Source organism: Microcaecilia unicolor, chromosome 5 (genome assembly GCF_901765095.1).
Source record: "Microcaecilia unicolor chromosome 5, aMicUni1.1, whole genome shotgun sequence".
NCBI lineage: Eukaryota > Metazoa > Chordata > Amphibia > Gymnophiona > Siphonopidae > Microcaecilia > Microcaecilia unicolor.
Window position 1 is genome coordinate 50,836,388 of NC_044035.1, and position 26,746 is coordinate 50,863,133.

General features: G+C 44.0%; 1 protein-coding gene across 1 annotated transcript in view; it reads right to left on the minus strand.

The window, feature by feature from the left end:
- SLIT1 (slit guidance ligand 1) overlaps positions 1-26,746 on the minus strand; it is a 584,144-nt gene that overhangs the window by 209,851 nt on the left and 347,547 nt on the right. Inside the window, exon 5 of the mRNA XM_030202872.1 lies at positions 14,033-14,104. Within this exon, the coding sequence (XP_030058732.1) occupies positions 14,033-14,104 (72 nt within the window). The remainder of the gene's footprint in view (positions 1-14,032; positions 14,105-26,746) is intronic.

A 26,746-nucleotide genomic window follows, 5' to 3' on the forward strand; every position in this document is an offset into this window, starting at 1 on the left:
GACTGCGAAGGTTGGCTGTGATCACAGCCAACGTTCACAGTCAACGTCCACAGTAAGATGTGAAGACCAAGAATATCGAAGGACATTAAAGCTAAGCTTATTGTTTAATATTTAACATCTGGAGGTGTTTTTAGCTGATGATGAGGAAGTCCAACTCTGACTAAAGTATCAGTTTGTATACAAGAGGAGTTTTCTCGAGGCTTTTTCCTCCATATAAAAGGAAAAACACAATTGTGCCATATTGAATGCAAACTCTGTTGTTACTTTTTAATATTACATCTTAAACATTTCTTCCATGGCAAAGCTGCGTCAAATGACCATTATGTTTCAGTAGTGCAATCTAAATCTACATGGGTCCCTCCTGTCCCCATGGACCCGATTCTCAAGGTTTTCAAGCAATTGGTGTTAAAGGATGTATCAAAGTTGAAAGAACAATCGGAGAAAGGATTTGCGAACCATTCTAAGGAGGATTATTATTCAATGAATAAACTTATTATTTTTTTTATTTTTTTATTGGTTTTAGTGAAATGTATATAGTACATAACAATAACCAAAAAAAAAAAGACAACTTATGGAAATACAAATAGAGTAAGTTGTACCAAGGTATTATACAGGTTTAGTTATAATTATATTTTCAAAATATATATTTCCAGGTTTATGGATTTTGGGTAGCATGTAGAATGAGCCCACAGAAACCTGGAAACCCTGGCAGACCAATCATATCAGGTATTGGCACACTCACGGAGGAAATATCTGGATTTATAGAGGGAATTCTGAAACCTCTCGTACACAAAACTAACAGCTTCATACAAGACACCACAGACTTTCTGAATAAATTGAAAAATATCAAGCAATTACCACCAAACACCCTTCTGGTCACGATGGATGTAGAATCACTATACAGCAACATTCCACATGCGGATGGCATAGCTGCATGTGGGAGACTCCTAAAAAGATCCACACTGGACCATCAGTACTCACCAGAAACTGTTACAAAATTAATCAAATTTATTTTAACTCACAACTACTTCCGCTTTAACAATGATATCTATCTACAAATAATGGGCACTGTGATGGGCACCAGGACAACACCCCAATATGCTAACCTTTTTATGGCTGAGCTGGAAGAGACATTTCTGAATACTTACCAGACCAAACCTCTAAAATACTACCGGTACATCAATGACATTTTTATGATTTGGACGGAGGGGGAAGAACCCTGAAACAATTTTACTATTCCTTCAATACATACCATCCTACAATCAGATTCAAAATTGACTACTCCCCAGAAAAAGTCAATTTTTTGGACACCACAGTCTCAATCAGTGATGGCTGTATACAAACATCTATATACAAGAAACCCACAGACAGATGCAGCTACCTCCACAACTCCAGCTTCCACCCTTCACATACAAAAAGATCCATTATTTACAGCCAAGCCACAAGATACCACCGTATCTGCTCGGACCCAGAGGATAGAGACAGACACCTTGAAATCCTGACTGCATCCTTCAAACAGAAAGGCTACAACCCCAAAATAATCTCCAAGAATATTGCCTCCTCCCTCAAAACACCCAGGGAAAATCTGCTACAGTACAAAGAAAAAAAAGCCACAGACAGAATTCCCCTTGTAGTGACATACAACCCAGAGCTGGAGAAACTGAGGAAAATCATAAGAGACCTACAGCCCCTACTCCAGGAAGATGAATTACTGAAAGAGATATTCCCATCCCCACCAGTTCTGGCCTTCTGACAGCCACCAAACTTAAAATACAAGCTAATCAGAAGTAAACTCCCAACACAGACTGAAAAAGAAAAGGGCAGGTTTCCCTGTAACATATCCAGCTGCAAGCTATGCCAAAACATTTCACAGGACCCCACAGTCATTCACAAGGGAAAAATATTCAACATAAATGAATCTTTTACATGCTCATCTTCCAATGTGGTATATATCATTCAGTGTAAAAAATGTAACGAAGGATGCTATATTGGAGAAACAGGCCAGATGCTTAAGACAAGATTCAATCTGCACAGACATCACATGAAAATAGCCAGTGCCAGTCAGGCCCCCACCCCTGTGGGCCAACACTTTACAAGACCAGAACACTGCACCAGTGATTTCACAGTAAGCATCCTGAAAGGTAACTTTAAAACAATACAGGAACGTAAGACCTTTGAAGTCAGAATGATTGAATATTTTGACACCCAACAGACAGGACTTAATAAGGATCTGGGTTTTCTAGCACATTATAAACCATAAAGTTGTATTTCTCTGTTTATTTCTCTGTTTATCACCCTCCTCTCACCTACCAACACCCATCCTGTTAGAATATCAATGAAATGCATACCCCCACCCTCCCACTCTTGTCAGACTGTCAAAGTAATGCTTTGATGTTTCTCTTATATATACTATCTGCTACCACATTTGAATATTTCCGATCTGACGAAGAAGGGCAACCTTCGAAAGCTAATCAAGAAATGTATTAAGTTATGTCCAATAAAAAAGGTATCATCTTATTTTCTTTTCCATGTTTTATTTTGTTTGATTTCTATTGATAACCTTTAAGAGTGGACTAACACGGCTACCACACCTCTCTATTTAATTCTACACTGTAAAATTCAAAATCTTAATTCATAAATGTCAAACAGTCTAACCATAGGCCTGACAAAATAACAAGAGAAACTTTAAAATCCTTCAAGTCTTTTCCAATAGCAACTCGTTCCACATTTTGGGCCCTGCTACATAAAACATAGATAATCTGTTCTCTTCCAGTTATATCATTTGCTGTCCACCTTGGAATTTCATAAGGCCCGCCAGATTGCCATAAGACACATAACATGGCTGCCCAGCATGAAGCCTAGAGGATCTGTGCATGCTCAAGGCCTGCCAGCTCCTGTTCCCTCTGAACTTCCTGTTTCGGAGGGGGTAGAAGATGACAGGCCTTGAGCATGCACACTGCACGCTGTCTCTTATGGCCATTGTAGATTTGCTGCCACAAAAGAGTGAGAAGGATAATTAAAACAGCTCATGGGTGAGGGGGAAGTGGATGGAAGGTAGGAAAGAGATGCTGGATACTGGAGAGGGGGAGGAAGGGAGATAGCGAAGAAGAGAAATACAAGAGACAATGGTGGGGGGGGGGGGGGGAGGAGAGAGGTGCTAGAAACTATGGGGAGAGGGAAGGGAGAAATGGAGAAGAGAAAAAAATGTGATTCCATATTCAACCACCATTGGTCAGCATTTTGTGGGTAGTGATTTATATGGCGCATTTGTTAATTTTATGTTAATTTGGTTTATTTCATGTGGCTCACTAGGGATAGTACTGACATTCATGCGACCCTCTGGGTAAACAAGTTGCCCCATCCCTGAATTATAGTATGTTATAACTTATATGTCTACTTGTATACGCCACTCATGCATCATCCAACCTTTAACCATGCTTATGCCCACCAGCAAAATACATGCCATCAAATCATAGTGTGTACTTTCTCTATAAGTGGTCGCTTACACATAACAAAATGACTAATATACCACTATTTATGCACCTTCTTAACACCTACAACTAGATGTCTCCTTACAGAATTACCCCCTTTATGGATAGTGTCACTGAATACCTTTACAAACCACCTCGGCACTGTCCAGATACTGCTGACATGGAATGGCGAATTGATGAATTATCCAGATAATTTAGGATTACGAAGACAGTGTGGTAAAACAGGGGCAAACTAGTGAGCAAAAGTGTAAAAAAATGTCCTCAACCTTGAGAAAGATTTCTTTTGTTAACAGTTGAGGGAAACTTTACAAAACTGTCCATTTGGGCCTGTTTGGTAGGCTTCCTATCATTTCAGAAATCAATGTGGAAAACACACACATGGAGCCATTTTAAATTAGAAATATCTGCATGCATCTCATATTCATTATTATTTTCATTTGTATCTTTTCCCATTGTTTAGCTGCACATCACTGCTCACGGCATCAGCCATTAACATGTGCTAAGCCTACCGTGAGACAATATCAGCTTCTATTAAACACTTTTTCCCCTCTAATTCAATTTAATATAAGCAATTTATGTAGATAATTTATTTTATAGAAGTTAATCACCATGATTTATTGTGTAAGGCCCCACTGGGAACCTCACTAAAGAGTGTGGTTTTGAGAAAGAACAGGCTATACAGCAAAGGAATGGAGGAGTAACCTAATGGTTAGAGCAGTGGGCTGAGAACCAGGGAAGCCCAGTTCAAATCCCACTGTAGCAACTTGTGACCTTGGGCAAGTCACATGAAGGGGCATAATCGAACAGAAACGTCTATCTCCATGGGCGTTTATCTCCGAGAACGGGTCCGTGATGGGGCAGACCGAACCATATTTTTGAAAAACATGGACGTTTATCTTTTTTTGAGCTGGGCGTTTTTGTTTTTCAGCGATAATGGAAAATGAAAGCGCCCAGCTCAAAAACGAATAACTCCAAGACATTTATTCGTGGGAGGGGCCAGGATTCGTAGTGCACTGGTCCCCCTCACATGCCAGGACACCAACCGGGCACCCTAGCGGGGCACTTTTACAAAAACAAAAAAAAAAGGTAAAACAGCTCCCAGGTGCATAGCACCCTTCCCTTGTGTGTTGAGCCCCCCAAATCCCCCTCAAAACCCACTGCCCACAAGTCTACACCATTACTATAGCCCTAAGGGGTGAAGGGGGGCACCTACATGTGAGTACAGTGGGTTTGGGGGGCGGTTTGGAGGGCTCCCATTTACCAGCACAAGTGTAACAGGTGGGGGGGGATGGGCCTGGGTCCACCTGCCTGAAGTCCACTGCATCCCCTAATAACTGCTCCAGTGACCTGCATACTGCTGCCAGGGAGGTGGGTATGACATTTGAGGGTGAAAATAAACAGTTGTGAAACGGCATATTTTGTGGTGGGAGGGGGTTTGTGACCACTGGGGGAGTCAGGGGAGGTCATTCCCGATTCCCTCCAGTGGTCATCTGGTCATTTAGGGCACTTTTTGGGGCCTTATTCGTGGAAAAACAGGGTCCAGGAAAAGTGCCCTAAATTCTCGCTAAAAATGCATATTTTTTTTCCATTATTGGCGAAAGGCGCCCATCTCTGATCGGCAGATAACCACGCCCCAGTTCCGCCTTCACCACGCCTTCGACACGCCCCCATCAACTTTGTCCGCATCCGCGACGGAGTGCAGTTGAAAACGTCCAAATTCGGCTTTCGATTATACCGCTTTATTCGTTTTTGTGAGATAAACGTCTATCTCCCGATTTGGGTCACAATATAGGCGTTTTTCTATTTCGATTATAAGCAGGATAGTGGGCCCTTTTATTAAGCTACGTTAGACACAAACGTGCATCTAAAGCAACAAAAAATGACTACTATGGGAGGTTCTACAGCATCACGCAGTAGCTTTAAAACGTGTGCATGCTAATTTTTTTGTATTTTCTTGAGGGGTATGTCAGGGGCAGAGACTGGATATTCCTGTACTAACCAGTTAGCATGCATTAATGTAGATGTTCTAACTCAATGCAAGGCCTGGGGCCAATGGCGGACCCTATTGTCTTTCTGGGGTTTTTTTTCCTGCTACTCTGCCTCTCTACCCAGGTTCAGGACAGAAAGGGGAAAGTGGTTGGGGGGGGGGGGGGAGCTGAATGATTGAAGGCCAAGACCTTTCTCAATAGACAAAAGACAATGCATTTGGAAATGCTCACAACCTTGACGATACCCCACAATGAAGTTTAAAGGTGGGCTGGTAGGGATGGCTGTCATTGACACATACTGGTCAGCAGAGTTGTGGCCCTGCATGGGAAGATATTTGGTGACTCTCCTTCAGCTCATTAGAATCCAAAGTGACCCCAGCTTAAAAATTTATGAAGACCACTGCTCTAACTGGTTAGCACACAGATAACTCAAGAGACCTTACCGCATGCAAAATAGGAGGAAGTACATGCTCCTGCGGTAATGTTTAAAAATGTTCATGCAGCAATGGCAATATTAGTGCATGGCCATTAATGGGAAAAAAATAGAAAATGGGGATTTTACAGCCATGGTAAAAATGGCCTTCCAGTGCAGGAAAGACCTGCGTAAGGACACGCTAAGGCCTATTTATACTGAAGCTTAGTATAAAGACCCTTTAGATTGTGAGCTCTCCAGTAATAGAGAAATAGCTAGTGTACCCGAATGTAACTCACCATAAGCTACAACTAAAAAAAGCACGAGCCAAATCCAAATTAATAATCTTTGCCACAGCACCACCCTGGCAGGCTACTGTAATGGTCTATTCCTGCTTCCATTTTATGTTGATATTTTAGTGAGTGATACCTACCTCCCATGTTTACTAAACCATGCTAGCGGCTGCCAGGCGCTAATGCTGACACAGCCCATTCACTTTGAATAGGCTGTGTTGGCAGTGCCGTGCGGCTTAGTAAACGGGGGGGGGGGGGGGGGGGGGGGGGGGGGGGGGCTAGTGTTTGAGTGGATTTGAGAAAGTGGGGTGTTTTTATGTCTCCTCTTGCTTTAGAACTGCAGGCCAATTCCTTTAGAGACTGGTCTTTTGTATTTGGTGAGAGATTCGCTTCATTGCAACACACACACTTTGGAAGTAAAGAGTTTTTGCTCTGAATTTATTGTGCTCCTTTTTGATGTCAACATGATAGAAAGTTTCCTCTACATGGGGAGGAGAGAAAAGGGAAAGAGCCACTAATACAGTGCTTGCCCAGAGAAGGCAGAAAATAGAAACAGAGGTAAGGACTGTAAGACTCTGCCCAGTTTCATTTCTGGTGTATATCTGTAGACCTTGGTTGATCTCTGGCTTTCCTTCAGTTCTTTACATCTAGGAGACTTGTGCTTCTCCTATGCTTTTTTGAACTCCATTACAAGAAGAAGGTGCCCACAAGAGAAGTGGAGTGGAGCAGAATGGAAAGTAAAGGTCAAACAATGGAGCTAAGGTAGAGAGGGGAATCTTTTCCAGTCTGCCTAGGGGCAATCTTAAACAAGTTATGCACGTGTGAGTCCTGGCCATGCTCCAGCCACACTCCCTCTATGTGTACGCCTACCTGAGCAGAGAGATCATGGACCACAAGTTCACTAATTTACAGTTTATTTTCTATGACAGATGGTACTGTTACCTCTCGCCTGGACTACTGCAACCTACTCCTCACTGGCCTCCCACTTAGCCATCTATCCCCCCTTCAATCCGTTCAGAACTCTGCTGCACGTCTTATCTTCCGTCAGGACCGATATGCCCATATCACCCCTCTTCTCAAGTCACTTCACTGTCTTCCGATCAGGTACCGCATACAGTTCAAGCTTCTCCTACTTACCTACAAATGCATTCGATCTGCAGCCCCTCACTACCTCTGTACCCTCAACTCCCCTTACGTTCCTATCCGCAACCTCCGCTCACAGGTCAAATCCCTCCTCTCAGTACCCTTCTCCACCATCGCCAACTCCAGGCTCCGCCCTTTCTGCCTCGCCTCGCCTCACCCAATGCTTGAAATAAACTCCCTGAGCCCATACGTCAAGCCCCCTCCCTGCCCATCTTCAAATCCCTACTCAAAGCCCACCTCTTCGATGTCGCCTTCGGCACATAACCATTACACATCCATTGAGGAAATCTAGACTACCCCAACTTGACATTTCGTCCTTTAGTTTGTAAGCTCCTTTGAGCAGGGACTGTCCTTCTTTGTTTAAACTGTACAGCGCTGCATAACCCTAGTAGCGCTATAGAAATGTTAAGTAGTAGTAGTAGTAGTATGACAGATGGTAGAAGAGAGAACAGTACAAAATGCCACATTATCCTTTACCCATAAAATTATTATAGTTCAATAACGTTTTAGGATAGGACACCATTATGGAGTCCAGACTGGCTACTGAGTGGAGGATCCCCCCTCTCGCCAACTATTTTCAACCTAATGATGATCCCAGACCTGACCTCCAAGGAGGACCTGGCGCTGGAGTCTGTCTCTCTCTTGCTCCTGTCGGGACTCGGGTGATTGCATTAATGTGATAACCCGGTCTGGGCACACTGGAGCGGGAGAAAGATAGACCCTGGCACTGGGTCCCTCCTTAGAGGCCAGGGAGGAGCAGACACAATGATGCAGGAAGGTAGGGGACGGGGGGCCAGTGGCAGTCTAAGCACGTAAGTGGGTGAAGGGTGGCGGCGGCAGCTGCATGCCAAGTGGGGGCGGAAGCTGCATCCCGAGTGGGGGGTGGCACTGGCTGCAGCAGCCCAGTCCTGGACCTGGCTTTGTCTCTCGGTGGCCCTGCTGTGATGCTACTAATGATACTTTCCACAATAAACAGCCAACGGTGGGCAGTGCTATTAATGTCCACGCCTGCGTTGAACTCAGATATTCAATTCCGGGCCATATCTGATTGCTGGCATTAAATATCTGTTTAATCCGGCTAGTGCATGCCTGGTTAACTCGATATTCAGAGCTCACTGGCTACTCGTTAGTGCATCAAGGGTCAACCTGATTACTTGGTATTTTGCAAAAGACTAACTTTCCTCTTTGAGAGGCTTCTACCCCAGTGGCATAGATATGAGGGGGCCATGGGGGCCTGGGCCCCCCAAATTGGCTCTGGGTCCCCCGGTTTGGCTGGCGGGGGTCCCAGACCTCAACCCGCACCAGCTGAAGCGTTTATCTGTCCCGAGCTGGTCTCACACTTGCCTCCTCTCCTGTTTCCAGTCGCGCCGTGCATGCTCTCATTTTAATGAAACTCAGCATGCTCGCTCATGCTCAGTTTCATTAAAACGAGCGTGCAGTGCACAGCGTGCTGAAAACAGGAGAGGAAGCAAGTGCAAGAGACCAGCGCGGGACAGATAAACGCTTCAGCTGGCGGGGGTTGGGGACCCCTACTAGCAAAGGTAGTTTGCGACGGCGGCGGGGGGGGGGGGGGGGGGGGTCGGTGGCGGCAGTGGGTCGGAAGCGGTGGGGGAGATGGGCCAAAATGTGCTCCCCCCTACTTTGGGTTCTGGACCCCCCCCCCCCCCCTGCCAAGGTCTGGCTACGCCCCTGTCCTACCCATTGGCCATCAACGGTTTATTATTTAGTTCTTATTTGTATCTTATTTGTGCTACTCAGCTTTTACTTGATATTTTGTTTATGGTATTGTAAACCTTGCTGTTGTTTTATTTATTGTAAGGCACATTGAATTAGAGTATCTTCGGGATAACGAGGGGTATAAATGTCAAAAAAAAAAAAAAAGATAAGACTGCTATTTATGTGGTCTTATTTATGCGCTAACACTGGCCAGTTAGCTCTGAAAATCAGGAGCTAACTGCACTTCACCCCTGAAACACACCTGGAACACCCTCGACATAGCCAGCTTGCATTTTGGTACTAACCAGTCATTTTCAGTGATGATAACCAGAAGTGCTGGTGAAAACGACCAGTTAACCAGTCAGCAGCCGTTACTGGCTGGTTAACTCGCTTTGAATATCAACAAGACTGAGTATTTGTACTTTTAAGATCAGACGTTTACAACTGGTTTACAATAATAACATGTGGCTATTTTCTCACCGTGTTTTTTCTTATTACTGGCTTTATTCCGTGGCAAAACGAGGAAAAGGGGCCCCGATATTCAGCCGGCGGCAGGCAGCGCTTTTTGATGTCTTCCACCAGTTTTAAACCCGGATATTCAATGCTGGGCTGTTTCTGCTTAAAAGTTAACTGGTTATGCCGATATTCAGCACTAACTGGTTAACTTTTTAGTGGTTAAAGATAGGACAGGTATTTATGCGTGAGGCGCAAACCAGAAATATTCAGTGGAGATTACTGTTATCGCCCGCTGAATATTAGCAGTTAGGCACTGATATTGTATTTAACCAGCCAGCAGCTATATCTGACCAGTTAGATGGCTTTGAATGTTGGGGGGAGTACTTTTTGAATAAGGCTCGTTGTGTTGAATTCATAAAGTCTCTTCATTTTGCAACCACCAATCGTACTGCTGTACTTCTGAACAAAATTCAGGAATACAAAGCAAAAATGAAAGCTAATCTATATTGTGAAACAGTTTGAACATCAAGATAAAATTAATATTTTTCGTGACCCATCTTAATGCTTTTGTGATGTCATGTGAACAGCATTTCTAAAATGCTGATGTTTTGCCAAGACTGATTGGTAAATTCTGTCCATTCTGTGTTTAGAATTTTACAAACAGGGAGAGAAAAGACAAGACAAGACAGAAAGAGGAGGAGGGCAATGAAAAGCTGTAGGTAGATGTGGTTTAAAAAAAAAAAAGGAAGATTGAATATTTTATTACATTTGTACCCTGTGCTTTCCCACTCATGGCAGACTCAATGTGGTGGACAATGGAGGATTAAGTGACTTGCCCAAAGTCACAAGGAGCTGCCCGTGCCGGGAATTGAACTCAGCTCCTCAGAACCAAAGTCCACCACCCCTAACCACTAGGCCACTTATACCCTCACTAAGAATGAATGAAGTCTGAGTAGATTGAGAGATGGAAAAATAAATGAAGGGAAGCTGTAGGGAAAAGATCAAAGACAGAGATGGATATAAGAGAAGACATGAAGAAGGCAGGAAGGGAGAGAAGAAGTAGGGGATGGACTGGAGATCTTGTCAAGGAAGTTAAGAAAAGCTAGAGGAAAGCAGAGACTGGGACAAACATGACTGGAAAAAAACAAAACAACCAGACAACAAATGTAGGAAGAAGAATTTGATTCTTAATTCAGTGATGGAAAATGTCAGTTTTACAGTCAATTTAATTTACACTGCTTTTTTTTTTATAATTTGAAGAGTGCAGGGTGATGTTTCTCTTCCTATTTCTCTAGGGTTGCACTGCCTGCAGAGTGTGGCTTCTTGGGCTTTAAGCTTAATTTTTGTCTATGTATCCATAGTTTAAGTTTATGATCACTTAGTTTGTACCTGGCAATGATCTGTTTGTGTTCAGTGTTTGTGACTGAGGCCAAGTAGTTTGTTTGCATGGAGTTTCTGTTTAAGCCTCTGTAATAATTCAGCTAGTTCAGTTTTCCAATAGGTGTATTGATGTTCTAGGTCTGATTGCAATATTTATTGTGTTGCATTATCCTAGGCAGGTTCCTTGTTGTGTTACTTCTGTAAGTTAGTGGTGTTATGGTAAAGTAGATTAGCTCTATAGGTCCTGAGTGATTTTTGTAGGCTTTGTATTATAGGTACAGTACTTCACAATATGATTGGTACAGGAAAGGATTATTATTACTTATTGCATTTGTATCCCACATTTTCCCACCTATTTGCAGGCTCAATGTGGCTTACAGAAACCTGTTATGGCAATTGGTGTTGCAAAGATGTCAATACTTTTTAATCAATCAGTTATAGTAGAAGAGAGTAGAATAAGGTAGGAATGGTGGTGTGTGGTATATGGTTAAGGGGTCTTATGGTAGGCTTTGTTGAAGAGATAGGTTTTCAAGGATTTGCGAAAGTTAGTTAGGTCGTTAATAATCCTTACTTGTTTTGGCAGTGCATTCCACAATTGTGTGCCCATGTATGAAAAGCTGGAAGCATGTGTTAGTTTGTATTTTAGTCCTTTGCAGTTGGGGAAGTGTAGATTAAGAAAGGTGCGGGCAGATCTTTTAGCATTTCTAGGTGGGAGGTCCACAAGATCTAGCATATATGATGGGGCGTCTCCATAAATAATTTTATGAACAGTCGTGCAGATCCTGAATGCAATAAGTTCCTTAAGTGGATCTATGTTTTCATTGGTATTACACCAAAATCAACTTTTTTTTGTATGGCATATTCCTGGGGAAATGCCATTTTTCTGCTTTACATCAATTCTTAGAGAAGGATCTATAGGGATTTCTGTGGATACAAAATATATGTTTAAATTAACAGCTTGCTAGTCCAGTGTGCAGTGTTAGGGGTTGGTATTTTTATATTAGATTTCTTAGGCTACATATTTAAACTACTTCAAAAGTATGTACCTGTTTTATTAATATAGGGCAGTAGCATAGCTACGTGGGGCCACTGGGATCTAGGCCCCCCCCCAAATTTCATGCTCAATTTCACTAAAAGGAGCGTGCAGGACATGAGGGTAAGACAGAGCAAGGCAGGCAATGCAACGGCGCTGGAGACTGGCGCTGGACAACAGCTGGCACGGGTTGAGGACCCCCGCCAGCCAAGGTATTTGCTGCAGAAGTAGGTGGGGAGCGGCAGGGTTGCGGTGAGGTGGCGGGGGGGGGGGGCAGTGGCAGGGCGGCAGACCAAGATGTGCCCCCCACCTAGGGCTCTGGCCCCCTTCCCCCACGAGGTCTGGCTTTGTCCCTAATATAAGGGGTCTTTTACTAAGGTGCGCTAGCGTTTTTAGTGTGCGCTAATGATTAGGATGTGCTAAATGCTAGAGACACCCATATAGTCCTTTGGGCATCTCTCGTGTTTAGCGCATCCTAATCATTAGCATGCACTAAAAACGCTAGTTCGCCTAAGTAAAAGACCCCCTGAGCTTATTAAGGTGTTTAAATTTATTATAAAGAATAGTTGAAGGATATGTATTATTTGTGTAAATTATTTTGCAGGATACTGTGATGTGTGTTGAGATGTTGATCAGACTCAACACTACTATAATGACAAAGTTTAACTTATGGGATAATGCAAATTTATTTTACAATGTCAGTGTTTCCAAAAGGTTCCTTTTACAAAGCCGTGGTAGTGATTCCCACGAGGCAAATGCGACAAAGCTCATAGGAATTAAATGGGCTTTGTCGCATTTGCCACGCTGGGAATCACTACAGTGGTTTTGTAAAAGGATCCCAAATGTTCCATAAGTATGTATGGGGTTTATGTTTGATGCAGGATAGACTGTTTACTTAAAAATCTGTCATCAAGTACACGCTAAGGCATTATTTAGGAGTATACCAAGCACTACTCACACCTATATTCATAATGCACCCTCATGTTGTCAGCCCCCCCAGAAGGCAAAAGCAGAGACTAATAGACGATTCACCACTGGAGACGTGAGTCCAACAGTCTTTATTATATCAAAGATAACGACCCGACACAGGCCGTGTTTCGACGCTAAAAAAGTGTCTGCATCAGGGGTCAATAAATACACCAAGTAGTGAATGCAAAACGAGGAGTCCTACTTGTATGTGTGTTGTCAACTCGCTAAACACATAGCACTAAACAGAAAATGCTGGACACAAACTATCAGAGCAAAAGTCATAAGTCAGGCCCCACCCCCAAATGTCAAGTCTGGCTATGGCACTGTTTTAAACTAAAGCATCACCATCTAACTTGAGACTACTTCTGCTTCAGGAAGCAGGTGAAAGCCTGGTTCTTCTCATAAGCCTTTAAAACATGTGGTAACTGACTATGCACTCACTGCACACATGGACTAGCTTGCTACACACTCTGTAACTTAAAAAGTTCCTCGTAACTGTACAAAGGTGTTGCCCTGAGTTTAACCACCAATCTATTCATAATTGACTCTGTACCACCCATCTTGTCCCCATCTATATATCTGCACTTGGCCCCTCAGCTACATAGAAAAGCATTAGCATCATATCTATGCTATTTGAATGTTCCGTTGCATTGCTCATTGGGTGTTTCATTGGTATTATGCATAATACCAATGAAACACCCAATGGTGGAGGTTGGATCCATTTTGGGGGGCCCAGGCCCCTGTGGCCCCCCCCCCATGCTACGTCACTGCCTAAAGGTGACATTTACACGTATAACCTAACAGCATGAGCCATAGAGCTGTCAGCACCTATATCCAGGTGCATCAATGCCAGATCACGTGCGTACGTAGCCTTACAGAAGAGGTTCACTACCCACATTATTATGACACCTAAACTGTGGCATCCATTTATACAATTGCCTCCTATATTTCTGACGTGGCCAATAGAACTTTTTAAAAGTGGTTTAATTATATTAGGCTCAGTGCTTCCAACTCCTCCCCCCCCCCCCCCCCCCCAGTTATTTTGTAGCCTCTGGCTTCCCCTGTTCTGTTTAATGATAAAATCTGTCAAGCGTTCTCATATCACCTTCCCAATAAAACAGGACAGTAATCTTTATGCACAAGTTACTCACAGGTTTTTGAGGTCAGTGGCACCCCGGAAAGCTTTTCTTGGGATTGCCTGGATGAAGTTCTCGCTGAGGTCCCTGCATAAATACAAAATGTTAAAAAGAGCGCTTAATAAAAACAACCATGAAGCAAAAGTGCTAAATAAGTAAATACATAAGTAAATAAATAATTCAACTCTTTCACTTCCCGTGGAGCTTGCGATACAATTTACTGGGCTAAAAAATAAATTATTTAAATTATGTTGCGTAAGAGCTTTTAAGACCATAGGGAAACCCTTTGTCTGACACGACTTCGGAAGAAGAGAGGGGGGTAGCTGAAGCAGAGACCTGCTTAGCCTCGAAGGCGAATGTGCAACATCCACTTTGGAAAATTCTTATACCGGTCCAGTAATACTCTGCTTCTCAATCCTCTCCCACTCAGCTCTTTAGGAATTATCACAGTGAATATGCATGGCACACATATGCTGGAGATCTATTCATTATGGTAATCCTGGAAACCCAACTGGCGGGGTGTTCCACCAGGAGAGGGTTGAAAACCACAGTGCAATAATACGTAGAGAACACAACCTACAAAGAATTAAGTTGCCTCCAGGACAAGTATGGCTGCTAAACTCACTTCTGTTGAAGCTAGAGCACTAGCAAAACAGCAAAAAGTAGAGGCTGAAAACGTGCAAACCAATAGGGAGATAATATAAAAACCAAGTTTATTCAGAATATTCATATCAAGGACCTGACACGTTCCGTGTTTCGGCGCCAAAGCGCCTGCCTCAGGGGTCACAAACTTGGCTGGTCTTTTGTTCTCTCTGAAAGTTGTTTGTGACCCCTGAGGCAGGCGCTTTGGTGCCGAAACACGGACCGTGTCGGGTCCTTGATATGAATATTCTGAATAAACTGTTTTTTGATATTATCTCCCTATTGGTTTGCGCATTTGTCAGCCTCTGCTTTTGCTGTTTTGCTTTGACTCTCCGTGGAGGCTCCTCCTTTCTTCTTGGAAGCTAGAGCACTGAAATTTCTGGTCTTTCTGTTCCTTGAATGCACTCTTTCAAATATCTAGCATTTTCAATCAAAATGATTAGACCTGCCCAGGATGAACTGTGCTATAAAGCTGTCTCAGTAGCATTGATGCAGTATACATTCCTTCAGCACACCACTTTACCAATGTCTGGACACTCTTAGTGCAGTGTTAGTTCAGACTGTCATAAATATTGGAAATGGGGGGCAGTAAATCAGGCCACAAACTGATGAGATCCTCTGCCACGCACAGACTCCAGTTTACTCTGTGTGTGGCCAATCACGGTGGAGTAAATATGTCATGGAGAGTAAATCATGGTATTGTACTGGAAAAGCTCACAGGCATTATTTCTGCTACGTGTAGAAGGACAGCACTCTCTAGTGACAGGCTGGATCCATCCTGAACATTTCACTTTAGCTCTCAGGATATGCCGTCAGTGAAATGCAAAGTAGATTTCAATCTCGACTGAAAGCACACACTTAAAATGCCTCCAATGCTCTTGACAGGTATTTGAAAAAAAAAAAAAATCTGCTGTTTTCTAAGTCATCATGGGATCTTTAAAAAATGATAGAGGACATAACCTCTACATGCTGTTATGCAATGCCTTAGGAGGCTAGATGGCTCAGCCTCAGATGAATATGCTGTCTCACTGTGATAAAGTCATCTGGCAGGGAGGCATAGAACCCTCAGAAAACACACCTGAGGGCAGTGTAAGGTCAAAAGGAAAACTTTATTACAATGTACACAGGAAATATACAAGCTTGTTTCCTCATAGGTTCAATACACTTCATTACTCACAACCACAGTTCAGCAACCAAGGGATTCTGAGCCTACCTTGGCAGTCTTCTTTCATACTGGCACTCAACCCTGCAGGGCCACCAAGAGACTGAACCGGGCCCAGGGCAGAGCCATCGTCACCTGGCCCGGGGCAGGGCTGCCCTCCCCCCCCATGATCATCACCGCTGTCGACCCCCCCAATTGTCGTCCACTGCCCCCCCCCCCATCGTCGCTGCTGCGCTCCCCTCCCCCCGGATCGCAATTCAAAATTTCAAATACTTTGACTGGTGGGGTTCCCAAGGCCCCACCAGCAGAAGACATCTTCCTCCAGTGCTGACTCTTCACTCTGCCGATTGCCTACCCCTGCGTCTGCTTTTTTTCTCAGGGCATGCTCAGTTTCTAAACCAAGCATGTGTGCCTGAGAGGAAAAGCAGCCGCTCAGCAAGCAATGGGCAGAAGAGCAGCACTGGAGGAAGACCTGCAGTGTCTGCTCCTCTTGGTCCTCCCCAGCCTCCAAGGGGGACCCGGCACTGGAGTTTTCTCTCTCCTGCTTCTTTCGGGACGTGATCACTCAGGTTCCATCAGGAGCAGGAGGGAGAGAGAGGCCCGGGCCCGGGGAATTTTGCCCCCCCCCCCCTGCCCCCCCTCTCGGTAGCCCTGCAACCCTGGAATTCCTTCACACATAAGCTTCTCACTCGGCATACAAGGTCTGAGCTAGGACCACCCTTCTTCCTTGGAACTCCACCAGGTACTACAGCCTAAGCCAGATCACCTTGTGAGGACCCTTGCCCTCAGGACCTCTTGCCTCCCTGATCCATTCTGCTCCACAGCATTTAAACTCATCCCAGCCTGAGCCGTGTCCCCTTGACTCAGCAGGTTTGTCCCACCTACCCTAAGGTGACTTATTCTTCGCACTCATGCTGCAAGGTGGCTTCATTGCAATATCAGTGAGGAAGTGCTGTTCACTATACCACCTACTCCCTCACAGTCCCTGATTCTATAAAGATGCACGCACACCTTTATGCTTAGAATGCACACGTGCAGGCACGATTTATAAAATAGTAGTAGCTGCATGCATAACCCAGCCATTAATTGATGTTAACAAGCAATACTTGACTATCATTGCTGTTAATTGCTGCTAATTGGCACTAATTAGCAGTTACATGTGTAACTGCGATTAGTCAATATTCTACAAAATGTTCATGCAAAATTCACAGTGCACAACTGCAAGGGGCGTGGACCTGGGAGGGGTATGGGTGGGTTAGGGGCATGCCTAGCACTTATGTGCACGGGTTATAGATACTAGCTAGCAGTTAGGCACACGCATTTACAGCAGCTGTTGAGCCGGCAGAAGTGCTCGCATCTAAAGTTAGGCGTGTAACTATGGGCATATGCTAGTATTCTAAAACAGCAGTTACGCACATAACCGCTGTTATAGCATTTGCATTTAGTGTGCATCATCCTGGTGCCTAACTTTACTACTACTACTTAACATTAGACGACCTTTCCAGAATTACCTCCTGTGGGTGTGCACAGCCAACACATAGTTCAGTTATTCTACATTTTAAATGAAGTTTTTGTAAATTTTGTGTTTAAAAAAAAAACATATTCATGTTTTTTGCACACAAAAAGGGGGTAATTCTCTGAATGGGTGCCGGCATTTAAAGGCCCCTTGCGCACATAAATGTACAGAATACTAGTGCTTCACTTTGAAAGTGTCAGCAGAATGTCTAAGCGCCATTCTACAACAGCATGAGTACGTAACATGATGCCCAAATGCAAGGGAAGTGTACACAGTGCCACCCGGGGCAAGTCACAGCTGCGCCCCCCCCTGAGGTATGTCAGCTCCCCCCTGAGGCACATCACACCCCCCCCCCCCAAGGCATATCACTTCCCCCCCCCGCCAAGGCCCATCACTTCCACCACCATCCTAGCAAAGGGGTGCACGGAGCCAGGGCTTTTTTGAGGGGGTACTTGGGGGTACTGAGTGCCAGCACCTTTTCCATTGTCTGCTAAAATTGGCCCATGGACCCCAAGTTTTAATGAAAGAGGTCAGGCTCTACACACCAATTCTGCCTTGTCATAGATTCTGTGACTGGTTGCAGGGGGCCTGGCTATTGTGGGGTGGATCCCTCAGTGATCACCCCACCCCTGAAGGGTGGCCTAGCATTTGAGTACTGGCACCTTTTTTTGCTAGAAAGAATGCACTATGGAGCAGTCACGCGGCTGTCGGCTCTGCTGGTCTCCTGCCCCAGAATATAACATTGGAGGGGCAGGAAGTAATGTCAGAGGGGCAGGAGACCAGAGGAGCCAACAACCGTGCGACTGCTCTTTGCACCCCCTTGCTGCCTGCTTCCACAATCCCAACTTTGGCAAGTTACTGGGTGTACACATAGGTGAAGCATGGGCAGGATTTCCACTTCTGTGTGTAATCCCCCATTGTAAGGGGGATTGCTAGACTGATGAGAAACCACTCCCTAGAGTTGTTGGGTTGAGGGAAGTGCTTGGAAAGGGAGAGAGAGAAGGCTAGCCCCAAGGGGAAGTGTTTATGGGAAAGCGCTGAGGGAAATGTTTCTGGTGGGGTGGAATTTGGAGTTAATAAAAGTTGTGGGACCCGTGTGGAGAGGGGGTAGGGTTACCATATGTCCGGTTTTACCTGGACATGTCCTCTTTTTGAGGACATGGCCGGGCAACCGGGCGGGTTTTGACAGCCTGCCCGATTGTCAGAATTTCCGGACAAATGGGCAGGCTGGTTAGTGGGTGGGCCTAGTGCTGTCCTATTCTCCACTCCCCTTACCTTACTATACTGCCCTGGTGGTCTAGTGACCTCTTCGGGGCAGGAAAGAGCCCCCTCTTTCCTGCCCGGAGCGCCTGCATACTACTTCTCGCTGATGGTCCCGGCACCGATTCAAAATGGCCGTCAAGAGTTGAAGTCTTGCGAGGCCGCTTCAACTCTCGGTGGCCATTTTGGATCGGCGCCGGGACCGGAGTCAGCAAGGAGCAGTATGCAGGCACTCTGGGCAGAAAAGAGGAGGCTCTTGCCCCGAAGAGGTCACTAGACCACCAGGGCAGTAGAGTAAGGTAAGAGGAGGGGAGGATAGGACACCCTTAGGGGTATGTGACAGAGGGCGGTGTGTGTGTGAAAGGGGGCGAGGTGGGGGCATGGTATGTGTCCTCTTTTTGGCTGGAGCAAATATAGTAACCCTAAGAGGGGGTGTCCTGGATAGGCCCAAGAAGCTAAGGCTTAACTAAGTGGAGGTTTCTGCCAGTAAAAGCATTAACCATGGAGTGGAGGAGTGCTCCAGGTGGGAAGCAAGGGTAACCCAGTCCGGGAGCAAGAGCAGGAAAGAGCCTGTTTGGAGCCAAAAGTAGTAGCCCTGAGTGGTGCTCCTTTAGGAGAGAGAAGGACACACAGGAATATCTGGTCCTAAGAGGAGACAGCTCAAAAGTGCTGCAGGCACAGCCTTGGATTATTCTGCCCACACGGATGGGTATGGGGCTGGAGGAGCAGTAAATACCCTGGAAATTACAAATAGACTATTAAGTTACATCAAAGTCTTGAACTGGCACTTAACCTAATTTTGAGCAAGTTATTTGGTTTGGATATAAACCTAGCTGGAAAGAGCTGTTGTTCACAGATGATACGAAGTTGGATAAACTGCCTGTTGCAGAACTCAAGTAAAGTTCGTGTTTGGATTATAAAACCTGGACTGGAGTATTTCTTTGAGTGAGAGTAAAGTTTGTTTGCGCCTGGACTCACAAAGAAATAGTAAAGAATAAAAGCCTGGCTTAAAACCCTAAGGCCTACTGTATTTTTTTTTTATCTAGCCCCGGCCTGCGCCCATCTCAAGCAGAATTTTAAACTTTTGCTGTGACCCTGGTTTTGGGTGCTGACCCAAAGAGCTAGTTGGTGTCCGGAAGTCTGAGTGGTGAGACCAGGGTTACATGTGCATAATTTACATAATATTATATGTTATACTGAAGATGGCTGCCTAACCGGTTGGGTGGTAGAGAGCTCTGAGCGTTTGGGGAGGAAATTATTCTTCTTTCAAAAATATGCCTCATTCTAAAAGAAAGGGGAAGCTAAGGTTAGTTCCTCAGCCTACCTTGACGTCTTCCCCAGCCCAAGCGTCTCTCGAGCGGTACTTCCCCGGCTTTTCCAGGTCCCAGAGGGAGGAGGATCCCATAGCGGGAGTTCTCGGAGAAGCGTGATCCCCGCTGGGAGAAGAAACCTCCCTTTCACCACCATCTACGCTGACTCGTCCGTGTCCAGCGTCGAAGGCGTCCCTGGAGGGAAACCCCGCCGATCCAGGAAGTGTATCGGAAGGGGCAACCAGCGAGGACCCGGGCATGCAAAAATCGACTCTGAAGCCTGAAGGAACTTGCTTTCCTTCAGTGAAAAACCCGGAGGTGACACTGGAAACAATTGGGGTGATGTTGGACCGGATGAATACTACACTGCAAAAAACTTCAGGTGACGTGGTAAATTTAAATGCCAAGTTTGAAGAGCTAAAAGCAACTGTTGAATCTGTTAAAGAGAACTTAACAAAGCAAGTGTCTAATCTTGGAAAAGAAGTAGAATCATTTAAGGAGTTTAAGGTTATGTTTGTCAAAGATAATACGGATATGAGAAGAAAAATTGAACAATTAGAGAACTATAACAGACGGCTTAATCTCCGCCTGTTAAATTTTCCTAAACTATCGGAGGTAACCCCGATAGATACATTTAGAAGATACCTGAATGAGATTCTCAAAATTCCCCTTGAAGCTATTCCTCCGGTGAACAAAATTTACTTTATTCCTAAACCAAAAGGGGAATTGCGAGGAACGGAAAACATTACTTCTGACTTACAAAATATCTCTGACATACTGGAACAATCTTCAGAAATAATACTTGATAGAGCTACATTGTTAATTTCCCTTGTATTTGAACAGGATTATAATAACATATTAAGACTATATTTTCGCAATGTTAAGGCTCAATTCTGTGGATCTAAGGTCTGGATTTATCCAGACGTGACTAAACAAACACAACAAAAAAGAAAAGCATTTCTTGCTTTGAAGCAGAAGACAATCGATATTGGTGGCTCTTTCTTCCTGGCATATCCATCTAAGTGTGTAGTTAAGTTAGGTCAAAACAAATATACTTTCTTTTCACCGGAACAACTGAAATCGTTTCTAGAAATGAAGCAGTTGAAGTAATATAAATAACCTGGAGTATAAGGCAGCTTTTACTTAATAATATTTGTTTATTTTCTTTGAATACTTCTCTGACTCTATCACTCCCCCCTCACTATTGGGGTCTAAGAAAGGTTAAAGTATTTTCTGTGTTAAAGTATAGTTAATTGGTAACTTTTTTGTCCATTGTAAGATTCTTTTCTTTTTGATGTTTTTCTTCTTTGGTATGAAACTGGTAAAGCATTGGATGAGAACGTTAAAGATGTATATTATTTGCCTATATTTCTAAGCAAGGATTACCTTGTTCATTGTATATAAAAATTATAAATAAATAAAATATAAAACGTGTGGAATGTGTTTGCTGTAAAACCTCTCTCTAGAACTGTATTAAGCCACTTATCTACACAGCTGGTTGGGATAAGAGGAAGACAAGGCTACAAAATGCACCATAAATGTCCAAAAGCACAGTTTTAGAGTAGGAATATAAAAAATATATATATATATATTATATGTTATACTACATTACATTGCAGTACAAATCACATTTATCAACCACCAATACCACATGGTTCACAGCGGCTCACAATAAGAAACATCTGAGCATTCTCAGGAATAAAACAACAATTAAGTATTGTATTCCAAATGGATTCTCACTTAATAAAAATTTCTGGAATAAGAAAGCTTTCAAAAGTTTTATAATCTGATATACATCTTAAAGTCAAAAGGTAAAGCATTCCAGTTGCTCACAGCTAAAAGTATATAAGATGTAGAGAATAGCCTCTTGTACCTAATCTTTTTACTGTTAGGATATTTACTGCAGCATTAAGGAGTGTTTAGTAGAAGCATCATCATTTTTAGCTAAGATGTTGATTAAATTCGACATATATTCGGGGCTTGGCCATGCATGATCAAACATACAGTCGCACAGATCTGAAATATCACCCTGGCCTCTATTGGCAGCCAATGCAATTTTACACAACAGTTGTGCTCGATTGCTGTGGAGAGTGTGAACCCCACTCTGTTTTTCTGTGAGCCAATGCAATTTTGCCACTAGGGGCAGAGTGCTATCAAATCTTGACACCTGACAAATGAGACATGCTGCAGTATTCTGTAATGTTCGCAGCCTTTGCAATAAATACTTATGACAATCAGCATACACCATATTACAATAATCCAGATATGTCAAAATGGACTTGGGGGAAAATCCACTGCTTATTTCTGGGATAAGTAGAATAAAATGTATTGAGCTTTTTGGGGATCTTCCCAGGTATTTGTGACCTGAATTGGCCACTGCTGGAAACAGGATGCTGGGCTTGATGGACCTTTGGTCTGTCCCAGTGTGGCAATACTTATGTACTTATGATTACCTGGAATACTTCAGTCAGGTGCAAAGTTAGAGCATACTCTCCTAAATCTCCATAATGCCCTAAATATTTTAACAGAAATTGCTTTTACTTGAGCTTCAAAAGTAAGATGATTATCAAATATAATGTCCAGTATTTAAGTTCCTTCTCCAACAGATAAGTCATGCATGCCTGATGCATTTATGCCACTGCAGTTATGGCAGGTCTATGGCTGATGTAACTGTGGGCACCTTAGGTAAGGTGCCGATAACAGATTATTTTAGTATTCTATAACAGAATCTTGATGCCATTATAAAAATAGGCTCTCATCACATGGCATCAGAGTGCCTAAATGGAGGCACCCATAAATATGCACATCGCTAGCGTACATGGGGTTACCACCTGACCACCAGGTTAATCCAGTGCTGGTTTCCCTCTCCACTGCCTGCTGGAACTTGCAGCAAGTTTGCCTAACCAAAGCAAGAATACAAGTCCATGCAGGTGGGGGCGGGATGGGGAAGGTAAAAAGGAAGTAAATCCAGAAATAGATCAATCAAATCTGGAGTCAGTAAAACAACCAATGGGGGTAATTCTATAAAGAGCACCCAAATCTGGGCATCAAAATGCAGAGCACCGAGTACAAATTCTATAACAGCATCTGGGTACCGAGATTCTGTTATTGATAAAGCATAAGTCATCATTAGCGCACCACCATTAAGGTGCTATCACTTACGCCATGTAATAGGCAGGAGTAAATGTGAGCTCGTAAACGTTGCATTTTACTATATAACTTATTGTATTCTATAAGTTATGCATGAAAGTGCTGGATCTGCCCATGTTCCTCCCATCGTTCCCTCTAAGCTGAGTGGGAGTCCTCCACCTAAGGTCCTGCCAGTGGGTGGTGCTGTTTTGCTATCACATTTTCAATAGTGAGGGACAGGCATGCTCTGAAGGACTCCAAAGTACCTGACTGTCTCTGGCCATTGAAAACACAACATTGACACACCACTAAGCACTGGCAGCAATGCAGTTGGAGAACTCACGCTCAGCTTAGAGGGAACAGTGGTGCATCCCCCTTGTGAATGCCCACTTGCACTTACAGCTCTATGACCTGTGTCCCCATGTTCTAGAATACTGCTGAACATGCACAACGCACTTACGCAAGTGAATTTAACATGTGTAAGTGCTAATATTCTGTAAACTTAGTATGCAAATGGTGCTTTAATTTAGGCACTATGGGGGCGATATTCAAAGCAATTTAACTGGCCAGAAACAGCTCCTGGCCAGTTACATCACCTGTTCAAAGCTATCCACTATTTTTCAGCGGCACTTAACCAGTTAGTGCTGAACTGAAAACCGGCTCTTTTCCGGGAGAGAAGTCAACACTTGGTCTGTTAAGTGCCAAAAATCAGCACTTAACCGACCAGGTGAACTGCATAATTAGTACCGCATCACACTCCGTCCTATCTTTGGGCCTCTTTTACCAAACTGCATGGCAATCAGTAGCATGGTTTCACAAAAGGGGTCCTTTACGCAATAACCCATAACTGCTGAAGTGCTGAATATCGCATTAGCTGGCTCCAGAAATCCGGAAATTCAATGTCAGTGCCCGGACATGACCCGGCATTGAATTTCTGGGGGCACAGCGCCAGCGATGGTCAGCAAAACGCTGATTCCCACTGGCTGAATATTGGGCCTGAAGATTATAAGAATTAGGGCAGGCTGGTCCATCCAGAACCTGGACTATGAAGTAGTTTTTTTCTGGTCCTCGGAAACTTGGCAATTCTTGAAACTGTGAGACCAACCTAAATTTCCGGCACCGTGCAGCTCAAGATTGCAGAGAGCCAAGTTGCAGTGGGGAAGCAGAAGTCAGGTGAGGGGAAAGAGACTAGGTGAAGATTGGGGGGTACCCGAGAGAGAGACTGGATGATGACTGGGGGTACACAAGAGAATGTGAGAGACTGGGTTAATGTTGGGGGGAGTACATGAGAGAGAGAGGCAGTGAAGGTTAGGAGGGGTGCTTTAGAGAGCAAGACTGGGTGAAGGCTGGGATGGGACAACGCACCATTGTATTTTGCCACTATTTGAGGAAACATGAGGCAAAATACAATAGTGTGTGTTTTGGCCCTCTTACAAAATATAAAATGTGGCCCCCAACAGCAAAAGGTTGGACAAGCCTGAATTAGAGGGTATGTGTGCCAATATATGCCATATTAGAGTGAGAGAGCCTGGACATGCAATGGTTAAGGAGGGGCATGCTGTAAGGAAAACAGAGCCATCACCCTTCTATGAGCTAATGGTGTGTAAAAGTATAGAAGATCAGCAACCAGACTATTGCTTCTCTGTATGAGTGAGCTCAGCCTAATCAGGAGCCAGGTATAATAATAAATAATGGAGAGGAATGAAGCAGCCCTTCTCTCTCCTCCGTAGGGAGCACGGGGCACAGAAAACAGATCTGACAGGCATTTGAGCAATTGAGCCATTACTGAAGAGGAGCATTTTCTGTCACATTAAAAATGGCAAAAATTGTTTTCGGTTAAAACCCAGGCGATCTTTACCCACTCTCATCAAACCTTTCCAGTGCAGGGGATTTCAATCCTTATACTATAGCATCAGAATTTTCCTTTTATTAGACGAGCTTTCTCTGTCCAGTATGCAAGCATGTAGGCTCCCCAAAAGGCTGATTTTGTGCTGAAATGCTCTTGAGTAGATGTAATCATAATCCCTTTACAGGTATCAAAGAATGAAAAAATTACTTTTAACGCATTTTATACCTCTCCTTCTGGGGGTAGGGGAGGCTGTACCAGTACAGCTAGGTGGCCTCTGACCTGCCGGCTACGTTGTTTCAGGCAACAACTTCTAGAGATCTCTTTCAGCCTCTTTCAGTTGAAAGGAAGCTCTGACACAAGGGGGCATAGGGTGAAGGTGAAAGGGGATAGACTCAGTAACCTGAGGAAATATGTCTGCACGGAATGAGTGGAAGTAGTGGAAATGAAAACAGTATCTGAATTCAAGAGAGCTTGGGACAAGTATATATGATCTCTAAGGAAGTGATAGGGAGAATAGATGGAAAGGATGGGCAGACTGGATAGTCCATAAGGTCTTTATCTGTCTTCATTTTTCTCTGTTTCTATGAGCCTTCTGACAAGACTTAGCAAGGACTTGGGATGGAAGTTAGAGTTCCCAGTATGCACAAATCCCAAAAGCACAACAAAGCACTACCTTTACCTTAAAAACTTTTCCCACTCAAGGGAAAAACTGCAGCACTGTTGTATATCTGTAAATGCAGCAGATAGATCGAGAAGTATGAGGATAGAACAGAGATATTTGGATCTGGCCAGGAACAGGTCATTGGAGACTTTAGCAAGGGCTGTTTCAGTTGAATGTAGAAGGCGAAAACCAGAATAAAGTGGGTGAAGAATAGCTTGAGATGAAAGAAAGTCAAGACAATGGTGGTGAACAGCATGTTCAAGTATCTTGGGTAGGAAAGGGAGGCGGGAGATGGGGTGATAAGTTTGGAAGGGCAGACAGGGTCCAATGAAGGTTTTTTGAGGAGTGGTTTAACTATAATATGTTTGAAGGCATCAGGAAAGTGAAAGACTAAGGGTATGACAGATAGAAGGGATGAGAGTAGGAGAGATATTGCTCAGTAGATGGGTGGGAATAGGATCAGAGGTAGTCAGTTTGAAGGAGGAAAGAAAATGTGCAGTTTCCTCTTTAGTGATTTTAGAAAAGGAGGAAGGGATTGAAGGAGAGTTGACAGAACGGACTGGGGGGAAGGAGAGGTGGAGGTGACTTGGTTGAGAACTCAAGGTCAATCTTGTGATCCTTGTCATGAAAATACTCAGCCATAGACTGGGAAGAAAGTGAAGGAGGGATTGGAGGTGAAGGCACTTTAAGGAGAGAGTTCAGTGTGGCAAAGAAACATCGAGGGTTTGAGCCAAGAGGGTTTGTCAAGTGGATGTCTTTTTTGGCAAGTGAAAGAGCAGACTGGAAGGATGTCAGCAAGAACTGGAAATATATGAAGACAGCATGGGCATGAGATTTCAGCCAAAGGTGTTCAGCAGATCGGGCATATCAACATAGGTAGTGGATTCTAGAGGTAAGCCAAGGCTGGGGTTTGGTATGCCTTACAGAATGGGGAATGGGAGGAGAGAGAGTATCCAGAGCAGAGGAGAAAATAGTATTATAGGAAGAGATAGCCTCATTGACAGACTTGAATAACATAGTGGTTGAGAAGAGGGATGAAACACTGGTGGAGAGACTGCAAGAGTCAATAGCCCGAAGATTCCTAAATGTAGAGGTGTAGATTAGATGGGATGGGGGGGGGGGGTGTTTAACAGTGAAGGTTTCAGAAGATGGTCAGAGGGGGAAACTGAGATGCAGAAACTGGAGAGTGAGCAGTTGGAA